The 19,922-nt window shown below is 41.8% G+C and overlaps 2 protein-coding genes across 2 annotated transcripts in view; both read left to right on the forward strand.

The window, feature by feature from the left end:
* The first annotated feature begins 766 nt into the window (after positions 1-766).
* ube2s (ubiquitin-conjugating enzyme E2S) lies at positions 767-14,053 on the forward strand. Its single transcript, XM_083638836.1, has 4 exons — positions 767-907; positions 2,006-2,153; positions 12,019-12,209; positions 12,305-14,053. The coding sequence occupies exons 1-4, from the start codon at positions 905-907 to the stop codon at positions 12,665-12,667; spliced, it is 705 nt and encodes a 234-aa protein (XP_083494962.1). The 5' UTR covers positions 767-904; the 3' UTR covers positions 12,668-14,053.
* An 861-nt stretch (positions 14,054-14,914) lies between these two features.
* Positions 14,915-19,922, forward strand: part of shisa7a (shisa family member 7a) — a gene marked incomplete at both ends in the record, with an annotated part of 14,980 nt that continues 9,972 nt past the window's right edge. Inside the window, one exon of the mRNA XM_083634699.1 lies at positions 14,915-14,920. Coding sequence (XP_083490825.1) covers positions 14,915-14,920 — 6 coding nt within the window. The remainder of the gene's footprint in view (positions 14,921-19,922) is intronic.

A 19,922-nucleotide genomic window follows, 5' to 3' on the forward strand; every position in this document is an offset into this window, starting at 1 on the left:
TGTATTAAATGTAAACCAAATGGACAGAGGCGCATAGGGTAGCCTAATATGGACAGAGCACAAAACACATAGGCTATGGTTATGGAAGACAGGCTATGTATGTATGTACTATGTGTTCTTGAAAAGCTTTGGTGTGTTGGAAAGTTTGATCATGTTAATGATAATGAAAAGAACACTGGCTGTATGAGAAAGTAACAGTAAGTCCAACTGCCTGACTCTCATACATGAAACAATGTAAATCTCAAAGATAAAAATAAATAAATAATTTTGCTATCTATCCATACAAACTCAACATAATCAGGTAGAAAATGCACTGCCATGTATTGATGGACAGGATCACCTTGTAATAGATTGATAGCTTGATCAGCTTTGATCTATTGATTGTGCTGCAGACATAATAATCACCTCCCATTTTTCTATTCTATTCTAGAATATTCTAGAATATTCTATTCTATTCTAGAATATTCAGACAGAAAAATGTATTGGCCAAACCAGACCAACATGATGATACATGGCAGAACAGAATTTCTGGTTTAGCAAAGCTTTTAGTTTGTGTAGGGTGGGTGTGAGTTTTTCAAACGCACCTATGGCTGGGGAGTATGAGTGATATTTCCTACTCTGTGTGGCTGATAGGGCTGCCAGCCATAACGCAACGACAAATGCTGGATGGTGATTGGCTGCATTCTCCTTGCGTATCGCGTTACCAAGATTCCCATTGGTCCAAGAGTGTAGGTTAAATCGAGGATCGTATTTTTGTTCCTGTGTCAGTCAACGAAAAGAAGAATAGAGCAGTTGCTAACCCAAGCTAAGTTTTCACCAAGGAGAGTTTGGGAAACGTACAATTCTGTATAGAACTGACGCCAGATACACATCCACACGACTAAGCTCAATATCTTTCGAAGACATGGTAAGTCGGGTTGCTCAGTTTACTGCTAACTTAATGGCACTATGTTAACGTTAGCCGCTAACGTTAGCTTGATCTGATTTTAGCTGTCGCCAGCCCGTCGATCTTTGCTTATTAGGGTTATGTCTATTTGCTGGAATCTCTGACGTTAACGTTAATAAGATTCACTGGCTACAGCTTATTTAACACAGTCGTGTTGAAAATAAATTAACTACCACAAATACTGCACCACGGAAACGTCTGTCTTAAATACACCTAGCAGTGTTACCTAATTGCAGCTAATCTTGCTAGCTAGCTAATGAAAACGCTAATGTTAACGGTACGTTACATAGCAAGCTGTTTAACGTTAACTCAAGCTGGCTGGCGTTCCTTAGGATTATGTTAGCTAACGTTAGCTTTCATTAAAATGTTAACCTCGGATAATAAACTTTATCGTTACGTCAACCCGTGTTATAACTTATTGAGAGAGTAACTAACCCCAATGTAACAGCTGATGCCTCAAAGGAGAAAAAACTTGCTTGTTCACGACCCAAAAACAAATGAGCTAGGTTTGTCATTCCTATGATTTTAGACGATTATCGATATTCACCAACAACCTTTTGCCCAAACCTAAACACCATGCTAACGTCATCAAGGTAATAAAGTAGCTTCGCCACTGATTAACTGAAGGTTGGCGTTGTGTATTCGTGGTATAGTCATTTAGCTGATCTGTGTACAGTAGCTAAATTAACTAGTTAGAAACTATGTGCATATCCTGATAAAGAAGAAGTAAAACTGGGCATCAATGGGCATATACATGTTTTAATAATAAACTACTATACCTCATATGTCCTATCCACAAAGGTGAACGTTTGTTCATTAAGTTAGTAAAACGATCAGCAAAGCAGCTTCAGGATTTCCCTTGGGACAACATATCAAAAGACCTTGTTCCTAGGTTTTCAACAGACTGGTAGATCTGAAGAAATCTAAACTATTATAGCATTTAACACAGTCGTGTGAATGATGTTTTTCATTTGAACAGTATCTATGGCTTAGAGTTTCTATATCAGTACAATCAGCACAACGTGAATTGGCTAAAACTGTCTCTGTGTCTCTCTTCAGAACTCCAATGTGGAGAATTTGCCCCCTCAGGTCCTTCGCTTGGTATACAAAGAGGTTTCAGCTTTAGCAGCAGACCCCCCTGAGGGCATCAAGATTTATCCCAGTGATGAAGATATCACTGAACTGCACACAGCCATCGAAGGACCAGGTAAGACTGAAAGGCCAATGCAATTGTGACATTTATTTATATTTATATTGTGACATTTTGCACACTAGCAGGTAATGAACACATATCAAATTATTAAATTAAATGTCACAATACAAGTGAGTAGTTCACAAAAATGTCAGCTAAAATTAGCACGTCACTCGGCATGCAATACTCGGGTCTATTGGATTTTATCCATCCAGTACTTATGTGTCTAGTCTGTCTCAACTTATTAATATAGTTTAGTCATTCCATTTTATAATTATATTTGACCTCTTAGCCTTTAGAATACCGGTATTGGATTGAGAGCTAACTTTAGCTAGTAGCTAGCATCCAGTGTTTGTGGTTTGTACTGCCCAAACAAATACCTAAAATTTAACAATCTGCATCCAGGTCATACTATCTTATTAGCTCAGCTACCTTACCACTGCTTATCCAATAAAATGCTATTTGGCAACCCTTATCGTCAACCTGAGGTAATAATGGCTCTCTTCTGTCACCCTCTGGCCTAGCCTGGGTCCCAACTGTGACGGCTATCTGCTCCACTATGTCTTGTCTAGATAGTTGGTTAACTGTCCAAGCTTAAAATTGCCATTTTCAAGGACTTTAATTATTTCCAAAAACTTGGATGATGGCATAGTTTGCTAATTGAGCCCACAACTCTCAAGTGCAGCAAGATTATGAAATCAATTTAACAAAAGGCTGTTTAATATGTGTATGCCATGTCAATAACTGCTATAAGTTCCCATGAAACTGCCTCAACTTGATGCATCTTTTGTTGATACAGGATATGGGGGTGGGACATAATGCAGTGAAGGGTCATTCTAAAGTGTAAACCATATATACATACATATATACACACACACACACACACACACACACACACATATATACAGTATATATATATATATATATATACAGGGCTGGTCACTTAGCATTTTCAGAAGGAGCACGTGTGCCCCTAAGTTGAAGAAACTAGGAGCACACAAAGAATTTTAGGGGCATGATAAAAAATGTATTAAATAATGCGTTTCTCCTTAACTCATTGAGTGCCAGCCACTTTTGGAGAACGGACGCTCCCAGTGCCAGAGTTTTCAGAGCGTTTTCAGTGATTTCTCGAGGCCCACAGAATATTGTGTGATATTACTATGTAAACACCGAACATGCACAAAGAACGAGCTGGCTCTATTGTATCATCAGCAAAAACAGTTTATTGATACCATTTTCCGTTCTTTAGTTATGAGCCGGAGAAGATAGGTCGTTTTGAGCAAATACAGGCGTTTCAAATTATTAGCTGAGATATTCCGCCTTTTGTGAAATGAAGCATTTCAAGCACATTCACTGACTCTGAAGATAATATTTTCTGATGTAGTGACGTGGTGTAGTTGTGTGATGCCCTGCGTGCCCCACCCCCCTTTCCCCCCCTCCCCCCCTCAGCTGCAAACTCCTCCCCACACTAACACACAGCCAACACGCACCCACTCTATTTTCGGAGCGCTCCGTTTTTGTTCCCAGCGCGACACGGAAATGCCAAACCGGACTGCAGGGAAAGGTTTGGCCCTTCGGCGTCGGGTGCTGCCTTTCTGGCGGCTAATCGTGTGGATAAACTATGCAGACACAAGCCCTTTTCCCACATGCGCTTTGTACCGCAAAATGACTGGAACGTGGTCTAATGCCTGCATGTGGGAAAGGCGCCGTGCCGGTATAAGCGCGACCCCGTCGTCGCGGCCATTTCACCAGTTTTGAGCCAGTCAGAAGAGCGGTATGCCGCGATAGGCAGACAGGTGAGAAAGGGGTCCAGTCATTTTCCGCGACACCGGTCCTTCTCTCATCATGGGCGAGGTGTACACACGTTGCTTAACGTTCACTTCCAGCTTGCGTCATCTAATCATTCGCGCACATCAAAGCAAACTACTTCCACATTTCGCTTCGTGCATTTCGTCGCTATGCAATGAAAGCCACTTCTCTCCAAATCGCCAACTTTTCAGGAAATGAAAAAAAACCCGTGCTCTTAAAATACTGAACACCACGTTGTCATATTTGACACGTCTTCATTGTAGACAGTTTATCGCTGAATGTGTCATTACATTATTAATATCTTACCTGAATAAGCTCAAATGCTGTTACAGGATTATCACACCGTGTCTGGAGCACTTCCTGCTGGCCAGACAGCAGCGTGTGGGAGCCTGCCTTTTAGAGCGCGAGCACGAGCCGCTGTGCTCCAGGCAGCGGGGACGCGCGGGCGGAGCTGTTCACTCTGCCAAGCCGGGGAGAGTGGCTCTGTCATGGGTTGAGCAGTCCCGGACTAACGTGACATTATTCTTGACAGAAACAACTTCGATTTGCATACTTTAAATGAGTTTGCAGCCCAAGGACAACCCGAAAACACCTTATTGATCTAAACCCGACCCCCCAAATAAGCTCCCCCCGCCCCCCAACATACAGGAAATTTCGCTCCTAGATTCTCACATGCCAGCGCTGAGGTGTGAAGGGAAATTCCGGGAAATGTCCGATATTGACTTACAGGTAATTTTCAGGTACGCATGTGGGAAAACGGCTAGATAGACAGAGGCAGAGGGGGGGCTCAGTTGTGGGAGCGGATTGACTGCTGTTCACAGCCAACGTCAGCTGCAGACAGAGCAATCTATATGGCTCTGGCTGCAGCATGCATCGGTTTCTCTTTGATCACGGCTTTTTCCAGCTGTTTTCCGGACCTTTCTCTAATCTGGAGAGCACTGTCGCCACCTAATGAGTCCGTAAAATAGGTTATACACCTTCAATAGCTCCCATATTTGTACAGGAGATGCCTGAGGCTTTGATCCACGTCCCACCGTCAAAAAACGCATTTGACGTCGATCGATGTCCTTGGCACTCTAAACACTATTTACTTTGATGTCGATCGACGTCCTTGGCACTCAATGAGTTAATAAAGGGATATTAGGAGACATTTTTAAACAAATAACATTTATTTGAATATGAAACGTACACTACGTTTTAAAGTGAATTCATGTGCAACTGAGGTATATTTTCAAAACGGCACGTTACATTCCTCAAATTAAATTCACAAACCTGTAGAACAAGAGTGCAGAGAGAATACAAATAAAATAAAATAATCAATCCTAGACGTGTGCGGGCTGCAGAGAGAGTGCAGAGAGCGTAATCTAGAGAGGAGAGTACATGTGGCTTCAGTGGCTATTGCAAATTGGCAAATTGCAAAACTGCAAAATAGTACACATTGAAATTGAAAATGTATAGTGCAATGAAATATGTACTATATCCATTGAATGAATAATGCAAAATAAAATTAGGGCACTACTACGTGGAATGGAAATGGAACCAAAAACTATTCACTATGTATGCAACCAAAATATCAACAAAAATAAATTGTTTCAGTCTTCTCAGGCATCAAACACATTTTTAAATGTAGTAAGTAGAGTGCAAACTGCGGAGTAAAATGAGGTTTCCAGTATTCCCGTCAGCAACACATGAGCTTAACGTTGCTATGATAACAACGTTACAGCAGGCTTTTAACGTTAATATCGTTAGCCAATAGCTAACATTAGCAGCTCAAACCTAACGTTGCGGTTGCCAGTGAGCTAACAAGCTAATTAGCCTTCATCTGCATTCGCCACAACGTGCTTCCTTTTGAGATGCTCGTGCATCATACTCGTTCTGCCATGATAAGCGAGTTTAGCTTATTTAGCAGATTTTGCACTTCACATTATTGTGGGTGAAATGCTCCCACACTTTGGACGTATGAGGACGGCTAGACATTGTTTCTGTGGCGCACTGGGAGCAAGCTGCAAGCTGCTTGTTTTTCCGCTGACGAGAGATCACATGCTTTTTTCACCAGTCACCATTGGTTCAAGGCAACGCTGTGTTGCCTTCAAGTGAACTGGGACACAGGCTCTCAACTTTAATGCCGTTCTGATTTTGATTTTTAAGGCTCTGAAAAAAAATACATATATATTGAAGGTCGAATTCTGTACTCGCACACATGCCCCAAAAGGCATTTTACAATTCGCACTGTTCTATTTTTAGTCGCATATGCAAGTAAAACGGGCGCAGTCACCAGCCCTGTTAAAATATATATATATATATAGGGCTGTCAGCGTTAATGCGTTAATCGTGATGTGATTAAGGGCCGGCCATAACGCGTTATTTTTCTTTTGTCCCTTCGACGCACCCGTACTTGTAGTCAAGCCGGTCGCAGAGGTTTCCTGTCTCTCCTATACACAGTATATACTGTATAAATATATATATACACACAGTATATATATATATATACACACAGTATATATATACAGTATATATACTAGGGATGGGCATTTCTAGTAAAAACACTATTCGAAATTCGCTGGCCAAATTCGAATTTAATTCGAAATTCGAAAATTAAAAAAAAAATGTTTTTTTTTTTTTTTTTTTTTTTTTTTTTTTGTGAGTGAAATGTTGCATTGTCTCCCCTGATTCTAAGTCTACGGCTTTATTAATTAATATAAAAAGCTTCTGCTGTGGATTTTTAGCTCAAACAAGCATTGCACCACTGAAGTAAAGAACATGTTACATGACATTGACATTTTCGAAAATAAAAAACAGTTTTGACAATCATGAGTGGTTCATTAAATATTTAGTAGGCTCAGGTCTGAGTGCCAAAGGGGTGCCAAAGTCACCCCCTCTCCCTCTTCATGGGATTTCATCCGCCATTCATTTTTCCATAAACCTTGCTTAAAATGCTTATAAAAATTGTTTTACTTGCTCAAACCAAGCGATTTGACTATACTTAGAATCAGGGGAGACAATGCAACATTTCACTCAATTTTTTTTTTTTTTTTTTTTTTTTTTTCGAATTTCAATAATAAAAGTCGACCTTGATAATAACAACGATTATTCGAAAATTCGAAATTCGATGCCCATCCCTAATATATACACACACACACACACACACACAGTATATACATTTTCTGGTGTTTATCGTTAACTAGATGTATAACATGGACATTTTACTAACAAGGTGAAAGTCATTTTTAATTTCATGGGGATTTAAAATATAAAATGCCTCTCTGGCAATAGGTCAGTGTGTAAAAATCACAGGCGATGGAAATGTCTTTAGGTGTGTACAAAAGCTTAGGACTTTAGCTGCCAGCTTTCCAGACTCTTTTTTGAAAGGGTGTAATTCCTTTTTCATGTATTCTTTTGTGCCCTCACAGCCACTCACCATCCAGGTTATAGCATCCATATGTACTTGTGATTGGCAAGTGGCCACACAACTGTATTTACACATGTGGTAATTTGTTACATGCCAGCCAGACACATAATCCACTCAAAGCACACTACTACCAACGATGGCCATGTCGTCTTATTACGAGCATATTGCTTCAGTTCAGACGTTAACATTAGCTACACTTCACAAAACCAGACACATTTGTTTCAGTTCATTTTATTCCAGCGTCCTCCACTGTCTGGGGCCGGTTTCATAACAATGTTTTAGACTGGTCTGTCGTGTTAGACCAGTCTTAATTTTGCTCATAGATTAGTCTAAGGCAAATTCGACTGTTTCACAAAATTAAAGTCTGACTAATTTTAAACCCCCAAAAATTAGACACCTTACCCCCAGGCTAACTCAGGCCTTAGACCCATGTTGCCATGGTTCTGATAGCAGCCCACCGAGTCAAGAGGGAGAGACAGAGGCAAATGACAGCCAAGAGGAGAACACAGCTGCCTGTCTCTAGTGATTGTTTTGGTGACATTAATAAGAAGGAAAACGTTTTTATTTTGTGATTGTGGTTTTGGTATGCTAATTTTGTGCCAGTAGCTAGGTAGCTAATGATTTTATGATAGTCTATTGGCTCATTTCCACCGCAGGTAGTAGCGCGATCCCGCTCCGCTCGACTCGATAAATGGTCTCATTCCACCACTAAAAACTATCCCAGCCCTGGTTGTATTGGGGTCTAGTCGTGCTACTTTTAGTACCTGCCTCGTCGTGGTTCTATTCTGTGAACTCGGGTTCATACGGTGACGTGAAAACATTGTTGACGACTGATTGGTCAGGCAGAATCGTGTTTACTCTGTCTACTGACTGTCATATGCAATGCTGGCGGCTGCATACCAGTTTAGTGGGCTTACCTTCTCTTCTGTTATGTATATTTCCATCAGTCATTTGTGTTGCTGCCTTCGCCTCCGGTGAAATAAAATCGTGGCAATTGTCTGAGAAAAAAGTCCGCTGCTCGCTCAGGGAGCTATGTAGCTGAGTGGAGGCTGCAGCGCTCCGCTAGGCCGCAGCGGGTGTTTGGTGAAGCCGCGGTCTTGCCTGGTGAGAGGCCGCGGGGTAGAGGCTTCACTCTGTTGCGCCTCTCCCGTCCCCGCACAGCGCAGCGCATGCCTGTGAGTTTGACTAACTACAAAGTCATATCCATTCTCCTGGTCGATTGTCACATTCGCCCATGTACACTGTAGGTCATTTAGAGGCACCAGTATTTCATAAACAGTTTAAAAGTTCTGTGGATGGATTTAATTGTAATGTTATGTTATAGCCTACTTCGGCTATAAGCGAAGGACAGATATGCGGTCGCTATGACAACCAGCTGTGGGCGGGGGTGGGTGGGGGCAGATGATCCGCGGTGGAAGCAAAACGTCCATCGAGCCGATACGATTAGAGCCGAGTGGTGACGAGCTGTGCAGGGCAGTAAAATGTGGTGGAAATGAGCCATATGAGGAAGCTAACATCTTTGATGCTCCTGTCAACAGTCGGATTAACACTGTTTGCTGTCACTGCATTTGTTTCTGCTAGAGGCAGTTACTTGGTCGGCCAGGTTTTCCACTTTGAAAAGAGTCTTAATTTACCCATAATTCATAGTAACGTAGTCCTGATTAAGATAATCAAGAACTAAACTGCTTTGTGCAATGGAGGAATTTAGACGTCTATCTGAAGTCTGACTATTTGTTATACTGTATCTAAGCCAGGGGTACTCAATTTAAATTCAAAGAGGTCCAGATAGAGAAAATGTCCTCAAGCAAAGGTATGGAACATTGTAACGTAGCTTGCATTATGATTCAGTGCCATTGAACTTAGGCTACTTCAATGATTGCAGTAGCTTAATGGTACAATGTCTGTATGTAGTCAACGACTGACTGTTAAATCAAAATAAACATCAACAATGTTTATTTACAGTTGTCATATTTAACTGGATTAATTATAAATAACTAGCCTATTATAAAATAATAAATACGTGTTCTTTTCTCATTTCAAGTAAAATAATGGCTGCATTTAAAAAATAATGTGAAGTGTACCCTTTCAGACATGAGGCATGTTGCTTTCACACATGAGTAGCACCTCCGCAGAGTTTGTAAAGTAGAGAGGGGACGGGGGCGGGGGTGGGGGAATTTGGGCATGACCACACAATGGGGAGTTGTGAAAACTAAAAATACATAATGGGCGATAACTGCCTAACGTTCACGGCATATAATCGTTTGCGCATAACGTTAGTAATTAATTAAACAACCCTACAACTCACGCCCAGATGCATCGATTTCCTCGAGTCTCAAGCACTACAAAGAAAACAGGTCTTTGCTATGTTCAGTCCTAAAATGTATCAAACCTACTAGAATTATACAGAATACAGGAAGCTAGACGTTTTTACCTTCAAAATAAAATAAATGTATTACTTGGTAACAAAAAATCTGAATGGTCGACTCACTACGGGTTAAAATTGACTTTTCGAAGGGAGCAGATATTCTTCCAGTTTATCTCTGTTCTGTAGCTTTCGAAACACACACAAAAAAACATTACACGTGCATTTACTTTATTTAATTGCCATTATTGCGAAGGTTATACCCGGAAGTTTTAGTTTTATACTGCCTGACTTGACGCTACTTGGAATTTGCGGTTCTGCCCTTGAATCTTCACAAACGCTGTGTAAACGTTAAATCAAAGGCATGAACGCAACCAGATCCAGATACCCTACCTAGCGATGTCCAATACTGGGAAGAGGGACGACCCTCGCATCCAAAAATGCTCATTAAATGTGTGTGCTGTGCAAAGCTATGCAGAAAGGAAATCGGATCAGAGCCATGAGCTTTTCAATCCAGCTGTCTGTCAATCCAGTTGTCAATCCAGTTGGCTGACGCACACGGAGCAGGTTTGAGGCGCTTCATTTGTAAAGACTGAGACGGCATGATGTTTTTTTGCTCACTCATTCACATCGACTATTTATATAATAATAATCTGTCACGCTGGCTTTCTGTCTCTGTCCTCATGCACTCACTACGGCTACTTCATGGAGCTCTGGAGGGGGGAGAATCTGCTTCTGATACTACGGCTGGGGGTACACTTACCTGCGGGTAGGAGGAGGATCGCGGGAGCGCGCATAGCTCACCAAAACGTGTTCGCACATACACCACCATCCGGATGCCCTCTAGATAACTCGGTTTTGAACTGCTCGTGAGACCAATGAATGAACATGAGTCTGTCTGCTCTGGATTAAAACTAAAGCTTTGTTTTCGCGGTCTACTCGTTTCTTTTGAGCACGCGATGTGAAATTACTTCTATCTCTCTTATTTCTCAGAGTCTCGCCTCTCCTCCGTCCTTGTGTCACTCTCCAGCAGCAGCACAGCCTAGAGAAGCAACAGGCAGAATCGATTCGCTTGTTGATTGGCTGAGTAGCATCACGTGTGATGATTTACAGCGCGTGCATTGTAGGGGTGTCAAAAATAATCGATTATAAGATGCATCGCGATGCGGACGTGCACGATTCTGCATCGATTAACAAATATCAAAAATCGATTATTAAATTTTTTTTTTTTTTTTTTTTTTTTTTAATAATCAAATAAAATAGAATGTAAGTACATGCAGTTGTTTATTTTAATTATGGATCATAATACAATGCAATTCCAAATGCACTTTTATTTTAAAAGTAGCCACACAGTGAGAAAAAAGAAAGTGAGAAAAAATAAATCATGTATTGCGGAAAAAGTGATGCATCGATTTAAGATGCATCGCGATGCATCGTGATGCATCGTTTAATCGAATCGAATCGAATCGTTGACAGATGAATCGTAATCGAATCGAATCGTGAGGCCAGTGAAGATTCACAGCCCTAGTGCATTGGTCTGTGAGCATCCTGGCAGATAAACCAGTACCGTAAAGGCTAGAAAAGCATGTGCCAGTTAAAATAGAAACGCTCCGTGAAAATGTAACTATTCAATGATTTGTAGGTTATAGGGCTCGGTCTGGATAGGACGGCGTCTGGGTCCGGATGCGGACCGGAGTCCGGACTTTGAGGATCGCAGCCATATTCAAACTAACTTGAAATTCCTAACTCCCATAGTGCGCCTTCTCTGCAACAGCTCGATTCATTAGACAGTACTATCTATGACGTTAAGAACAACAATTCAGAGATGGTAATAGCACAGTCAATTAATTTGAATGAAAATGCTTGACATGCATTCATCTGCCTTTTTTATAGGGAAAAATGTGTTGCATGGCCTTCATTTAGGAAGTAGGATATTGAAGAAAGTGATGGTATCAGTATTGAATTCAAACTGCTTTTGGTATTAGAAATGTCCAAATCCGGTCCTAGCCAACATAATGTTTTTCTTCTCTAGTTCAAAGACGGTTACAATTTTGTCTCCCATTCAGACCGACTTAACTGTTAAAATATATAAACAATTTCATCAGAAGAATTACTGACATGGATTATGATAGAAATATGGGGTTTTGGACCAATAGATATGTGACCGCTGTTGAATAAATTGTCTATAGATTTGGCAATCCATTTGGTTGAAACAATCTGTGACCTTGTTTTTCTTTTTGAACAACAGTGGGCTAAGCAGTACACACTATTGATGTGATGAATTCTTTATGCTTCGACAGAGGGAACTCCATTTGCTGGTGGCATTTTCCGAATGCGCCTGGTCCTCGGGAAGGACTTCCCCGCTGTTCCACCCAAGGGGTATTTCCTGACCAAGATTTTTCATCCCAACGTGGGCCACAAGGGAGAGATCTGTGTCAATGTGCTGAAGAGAGACTGGAAGGCAGAACTCGGCCTCAGACATGTCTTACTTGTAAGGGAGATTATTCATCTTTGTTCTGTTGTCAACTTTTAACACTTCCACTTTCTTTATTTTGTTAACATTTTGTCTTCTACATTTTCCCACAGACAATCAAGTGTCTTCTCATTCATCCAAATCCGGAGTCGGCTTTGAACGAAGAGGCTGGGCGCTTGCTCCTGGAGGACTATGCGGAGTATGCCTCCCGTGCTCGTCTGCTCACAGAAATCCATGCCATGGGAGGACCCGGCGGGACCTCCGGGGCACCTCAGGACCCAAACGATGGCCCACAACCTAAGAAGCACGCGGGTGACCCTACTAAGAGAGCAGGACCTGGTGCAGCCACTGTGGCAGCAGCTCTAGGTAATGGAGCTAATGCAGCCAGTAGCACCACCAGCAGCAGCAGTAGTAGCACGAGTCATGTCGCTGGGAAAAAGAAAGCAGATAAAAAGCGCGCATTGAGGCGACTCTAATACCTCCGCTAAATTCTCAGTGTGTGAGTGTGCGTGTGTGCGCGAGAGTGTGTAAATATAAATATTGAAGTGTGCTGACAATGTTTTTGGTCCTTTTTTCTGACACTTTCTACCACCACCACCCCAGACTGTCCATTTTGTATTCATTACATCCCCCCTCCCATTTCTTCTTCTTTTATTTTTTTTGGTTGCCAGTTTGGCTATTCCTGTTGGCGCTATAGGTTTGTTAATTATTTCCATACCTAAAGATATGCTCAGAAATATTTGTTCCTTTCTCTTTTTTAAAGAAAGAAAAAACCTTCACTGCACAAATGATGATGCCACCAATTGTTTGATGTTTTTCCCTAAGCCTATTCTGAATGAGTTATGGTTATGGGCTTCACTATGCTAAATATGGCCTCTGATGTCTCTGCATTAATGAGATTTAACTGTAAGCGCTCTGTCATATCTTTCTAAACTTCAACACAATGTTCTGCCGCTGAGATGGTACTGTGTACTGCTCAGCCAGGCTCACAGTGAGGGAGTCTGACCAGGATGTTGTTTCCTCTGTCTGGGTTTAAATCGCTTCGATCAATATCAGGTTTTCACATTGAGCTGCAAGGTAATAATGTTGTGTAAGGATTATGTATCTGGATGGCTTCATTAAGAATGTGAGAAATGATATTTTGTTAATGCCACACAAAATTGTTAACATCTTTTCGAAATGTATTTTTCATACAAAATTGTGAACTGACTGAAGGAAACGGTATGGAAAGAGTTAGCAGTAGTCTAGAATGTCGGTGTTTCTTAATGGAATCCCTCCCCCTTTTTTAAGTTTTTCATTTTTCTAAAATTGTTTCACTGTCCAGTATTTTCAAACGTGGTTTTTAATTGACATGTCTATATTAGCAGCAGTCTTGTGTGTGTGAAGATCAGTGGCTGTAAGGGAACAGGGTCGGTTGCAAGAGTGCTTTATAAAAGATGATTCATCTCTATTATCAGTGAGCATACATACATTATCGATGCCTTATGCCCCATAGGGGGTGAAGAGCATATTAAGTAAGTATACAGTAACGACTAGCTTCAATTAGCCCTGCTTCCCTGCAAAGCAGTATGTGCTCTGAAATACCCAGTTCTCCTATCAGCCTTGTGGGTACCAGAGAAGATGTACTAGGAAGACTTCCACATGTTTGATAGAAATTGTCTCCCCACCCGTTGCACTGTTTTGGCAGGTTTCTTGGGCTGGTTTACTCTTGGTTGTAAATGCATGTGGGGCCTAAACATTTCCCAAGGAAACACTCTGAAGCGCTGTGGATGGGGACGGAAAAGGTGCCCCTGAAACTCGTGTCATTGTGCAGGCTGTTGGATGGGTATTTTGTGTCCATTTTAAATTATTTAAATTAATAAAAAAATTGAAATGCCAGAAGATAAACGCAAAACGAGTCGTTTTCTATCATTTTTCTGGTGATTGACATTTGGCAATTGGTTTTAATGGTGACTACTTAGGCCTTCTAGTAGTCGGCCGTCATTGCACTGATGGCAGTGTAGTAATAGGCTTTGACTGTTAATTTTCACAAGTCAGCACTTCAATTTATTTATCGTGCAATGACGAAATAGCCATGAGGGGGGGAAGTAGAGTACACTACACATTGGCATCCCACTGTAAAGTGCACCCAATATACCACAGTTGGACTTTCTAATGAAGGGCTGCACCAGCCTCTGCTGCAGATGCACAGCAGCCCTCCCACCTGTGTAGAAATAGCAGCCTGCCATGCAGGTAATTATCCGGCCCTGACACCTGGGACTAGCACTACAGATAACCCTGACATCCACACCCCCTTCTGGAAACGCTTACCCCCTCGTTCCCTATCTGACTGGGATCTACCTTCTGGCATTTCATCTCAAATTAATGTTGAATCGTTTTCCTAATGTTGCACAAACAGGATGAAATACACCGAGTACTGTGACAGATATTTTTTCTTGCCCAATATAGACTATAGGTGCCAGCCACTACAAAAGAAACCCATATAAAATCTATAATTCTGTTTGGAATAGTTCACCCAAAAATAGAAGTTGTCATCTACTCACCCTCATACCAGTTGAAACAAGTAATTTTGTCCATATAACACACACAGGGAGGTGCTACTTGCCAGCACAACTCGAGAGAAAACCATTCGCCATTGACTTGGTCACTGGTTTTCTGTGGAGTTGTTCTGGCACGTGGCACGTCCCTGTTATATGGACAAAATTGACTTGTGTTCAACTGGCATGAGGGTGAGTAGATGACAGAATTTCCATTTTGGCTGAACTGTTCCTTTAAATTCATAAGGACCTTGAATGTAGCCTACTAGACAAGTGGTTCTCAAACATTGTCATGTCAAGGATCCCTAAACTGACACAAATTAGACCACTGACCCCATTTGATAGGATTTTGTCCCAGGCCCCCCATCTGATAAGATTTGAGCTTTTGTGACGACACTCCTGCCCTGTCTTGAAGGAGCTTGGTGTTGGGGTCATTAGGCCGATTGGGTGCACCTGCTTAAGAAGACCTCACCGATGCACCTTTTGTTCAGTTTTTTTCTTTAGTGTAATTTAGTTTGTGTTGTCTAGTTATTTTCCATTAGTTTTAGTGAATAAATTATCGTTTTAACTTTTGCTTTGGTGTATGACTCCCCTCATGTGTTACTTCCTTTGAGCCCGGGTCGTAACATGAGGGGAGTCATACACCAAAGTAAAAGTTAAAATGATAATTTATTCACTAAAACTAATGGAAAATAACTAGACAACACAAACTACATTAAACAAAAGGTGAGGGGAGTGCACCTCAGCCTAGCGACCCCAACACCAGGCTCCTGCAAGACAGGGCTAGGAGAGTGGGAGGATCGTCACACTTTTAGATGTTTTATTACAGAAAGTGTATGAAACCCATGACCAAAATTCTGTGTATATGGTTGGAATTCTAGTGAAAATAAATTAGACTAGTTAGGCTGGGAACCACTTTGAGAACCAGTGTTAGAGAATATGTAGCCTATACGGGTGAGGTGTCTTGATGGTTTGGTTTTCCAGTCAGTGTTGTAGTTAAAGGAACACCACCTATTTTCAATGCTGATTTATTTTGCACATAATCTCACACATGTGTAAACAGTTTAGCAGACATTCATTTAGTTTGACAGTGAGCATTGATTTGAGTTACGGTGTGGACCAGTGATGTAATTTGTGCATGAATGACATCACTGGTCCACAACTTTACACAAATCAACGCTCAATAACTGTCAAACTAAATGAATGCCTCCAAAACTGTTTGCAGTTCTCGGATACGCGGGAGATTATGTGCAAAATGCAGTAAATCCGCATTGAAAATCTGTGGAGTGTCCCTTTAAGTCACTGTATCTCAAGTCCCCAGTGTTCAAGTCCGAGTCACCAGTGAAGAGTTCAAATCGAGTCCTCATTACCTGAGTCCGAGTCTGGAGTTATAGATGGAACACATTTTGTGCCTGCCCTTGCACGAAATTGAATATCACTGTATTCATATAGCTATCAATATGTTTTACTAAATTATTAGGGCCTATTAGATGTTTTATTTACAAAACAAACAAAAAACAGTCCTTATCAATTATCAAGTCCGAATCCTCGTCTCCAACTTCAAAGTCTGAATGCGTGAGTCCAAGTCCGAGTCATCAGTGCTCAAGTCCAAGTCGAGTCCTGAAAGTCCTGAAAATTAGTCCAGGAGTTGAGTCTGATAGACTCGACTACAACACTGTTTCCAGAAATATGCTTAGGCTATTTAACATCAAACTGAGTGGTGTGGATAAGGTGATCTGTCCTCCAGACCTAAGTCACTGTGATCCCAATGAATTCCACATGAGCCTTGGTTACATTTTGCAGATGGCGTGTCTACCGGGAAATGAATGGTGCATGGCTTCTGCTGCTGTCATGTGACGTTCAGCAGGATGAGGATGCATTTATGAGCGGAAAGGAGCCAACTTCATCTAGTCCTGATATCCTCTCTGTTCACCGCTCTCACTCTCAGATTTTTTGAGATTGGCAAACCTATAAACTTAATCAAATCACTGAAATGCAAATGCTGATCTAAATTATGGTTTCGTTCACGCTCCAGTGTTAAGGCTGTTGCGCCAACCCCCACCCCTTTTTCATCGCTTTCATAATTGCCACCAACATAATGACACAGTTGCTGTGGCAACCATCTCTCTCACACACTCGCGCGTGTGCACACACACACACACACACACACACAGTTTAGCTCTCAGGATGTCCTCTGGACTTATTGAGTGCCTTGGTTTAGTATTTCTTAAAAGATCACTGGTCTTATTTGCATTTTATTTTGCCTCTGTCTTGCACCTGCCAGCCACATCTGATCTGAGTAACATCTGATGATGGACAATAGTGTTTTCAGAGCAAATCAATTGTGACTGTAGGCTATTATCTTATTAAAGTAAAAAATAAATAAAGGCTATAAGGATGAACGCCAGCAGTGGATGGGCCTAATGACCATCAGCAAGAGATGCGCGGAATAAGACTCTCAAAAGGCACCACCAGTCTCATCAGCACCAGTCTCAGCGACCAATCAGAGCGCGCTCTCCTTGGCGGACCTTTGTGAGGCCAGTCGCAGTTAGGCGGTATCGCCCTATAGCCTGGGAATTGTGAAGGCATACAGCGACAATCGATTTCAGATGGATAAAAGTTAAATTGGGGGAGATTTCGCAGACACGTTTGACTTCTTGAGATTGCATCGTTTAGAATACTGCGTGATTTTTAGTTGCACCATGATAAGTGCAACACATCATGGAATTTACCGAAGTAGTTGAATTTCCTAATCAAAAGTAGGAAAATCGCAGAATATTTCACTGGTCAATGGTCACTGACGAATTTCTCGTCTGTTCGCTTTTTGTTCTGCTGAATATGAAGGAACAACAGCAATAGCCTCATGGAGAACCAGCATGTACAAATGAGATGTCCAACACCTGATCTTCCTAAGCTACAACAGGCAGTCATCTGAAAAGCACCAATAGGCTACAGTGCGCAGGCTCTTCCAGCGCGCTGTTCTCAGCATTAAACCCCAGAGCAACGAACAGGTAAGACGACATTATGCACCCTTTTTAGTGCAGCACCACTGAATTGCAGGCAAAACTGTTTTATACATTCACGTTGTCTTTCTGTGTATGTCAAAATGAGTTTCGCGTCTGTTTGAATGTATCAAGTAGGCTATAGAGGCTGTCAAACACAACATCTGGATGAAAGCTGCGCCATTGGAATTAACGTTATAGGCTACTCAGCCTTTTGGACAGTCATATTCATCATCACTGAATACTTAAATCAACAACTCCCAGCACATTGCAACGTTGTAAATACTTTGCTAATGAGACACTTGCCAACACACACACCGACACAACCAGCCGTACACACCGGCGCGGATACACCCACGCAAATAGCCTACTGATATAGCCTACATGCAAGTCATGTCCGTAACCCACATGCTTCTTTGCCAACTACAACTTAAAGACGTAATGAAGGATAGACTGTAGCCCAGTCCAGATAACAAGAGTGAGAGGATACACATTGCGCAGCATATTCACTGATAAAGCCAGCCTTCCTTTGAAACAATATGGTCACATTTTATACTGTCACCCAATTTCTGTTGCTGCAATATGAATGCTAATACAGGATTTTTTTTTTATGTTATTCATTCATATAGCCTAACAATGCGTTTTGTAACAGTGTGTAAAGAGCATAAGAGTGGCCATTTTGTTTGGTTTCCATCAAACACCTGTTGAAGCTGGTGCATGTCCAACAGTCTGCAGCACAGCGTGTCAGTGTTCAGTGAGGAAGGGAAGGGAGCTGTTTAATTCTTCTGCTGTTATACAACAGGATTGGCTTTCTGCTCACAATGCCAGCTAGGAATCTGTTGATACTGTGAGCATGTCCTCTATCCAGTGGCCATGCAACTCAGGGAGGCATCTATCTCCACAGCGCTCTTCACCCTTTACTTCCCATTCTCTCTCTCTCTCTCTCTCTCTCTCTCTCTCTCTCTCTCTCTCTCTCTCTCTCTCTCTCTCTCTCTCTCTCTCTCTCTCTCCTTTTCCTAAGCATTGTGTGATAGGCACTGCCCCCTGCCCCCACCCCTCAACTGCATTGCTTCAACAGCACAGTATATAACTACAGGATCCTGTTGAGTCAAATCAAAATGCTTTGGCTGAAAAAACTCAAAGCTTTTGGGTGCAGGAGGACTGACCTACCATATTTCTGAATGAATATCTTGGGATGAGATGTAGAATATTTGTTGTGCAGTTTGAATTTGAAATGTGTGTGCGTCACTAGAAAGCTGTCATTGCTTGTTTTGTGGGGAGTGGTTTGTGGTCTGGAGAAGCTGGTCAGAACACCCTTGTGAAGTGAATGGTGTCGGAGCAGAAAGGTAGTGGCAATTGAAGAGCGTCTGCAGCAGATGACTGCGAGGCATGGCGGTGTCATCTCGTTGAACAAGAAACGTGAAGATGTGACTTTTGAAATCTGGTTGGGCTAACGGGTGTAGATTGGATTCTGCCACCTTTTCCTTTCACTGCCTTTTTTGCTCTCTCTCTCTCACACACACACACACACACACACACACGCACACACACACAGAGCTGCAGTGCTATTCTGAGAGAGTTAGCTGCCTCAACCCACGCACAGAATCTGAGAAAGAAAGGCAGAACAAGGGAGAAAGAGGTGAAGGAGCGAGCCAGAGGAATAAGAGGACAGGGACCAACTACAGAGGTCCTCTCTCTATATCTCTCTCTCACACACGTGCACTATAACCTCTCTCTATATCTCTCTCTCACACACATGCACTATAACCTCTCTCTATATCTCTCTCTCACACATGTGCACTATAACCTCTCTCTATATCTCTCTCTCACACACGTGCACTATAACCTCTCTCTATATCTCTCTCTCACACACATGCACTATAACCTCTCTCTATATCTCTCTCTCACACACATGCACTATAACCTCTCTCTATATCTCTCTCTCACACACATGCACTATAACCTCTCTCTCTCTATATCTCTCTCACACACGTGCACTATAACCTCTCTCTATATCTCTCTCTCACACACATGCACTATAACCTCTCTATATCTCTCACACACATGCACTATAACCTCTCTCTATATCTCTCTCTCACACACATGCACTATAACCTCTCTCTATATCTCTCTCTCACACACATGCACTATAACCTCTCTATATCTCTCACACACATGCACTATAACCTCTC

The sequence above is a fragment of the Poromitra crassiceps genome (genome assembly GCF_964638095.1).
Source record: "Poromitra crassiceps genome assembly, chromosome: 1".
NCBI classification, from domain to species: Eukaryota; Metazoa; Chordata; class Actinopteri; order Beryciformes; family Melamphaidae; genus Poromitra; species Poromitra crassiceps.

Excerpts from the sequence above, each read along its gene's own strand:
- ube2s (XM_083638836.1), top strand. Across the intron at positions 2,154-12,018 it reads CACAGCCATCGAAGGACCAG|AGGGAACTCCATTTGCTGGT; the intron begins GTAAGACTGAAA and ends ATGCTTCGACAG. Across the intron at positions 12,210-12,304 it reads GCCTCAGACATGTCTTACTT|ACAATCAAGTGTCTTCTCAT; the intron begins GTAAGGGAGATT and ends ATTTTCCCACAG.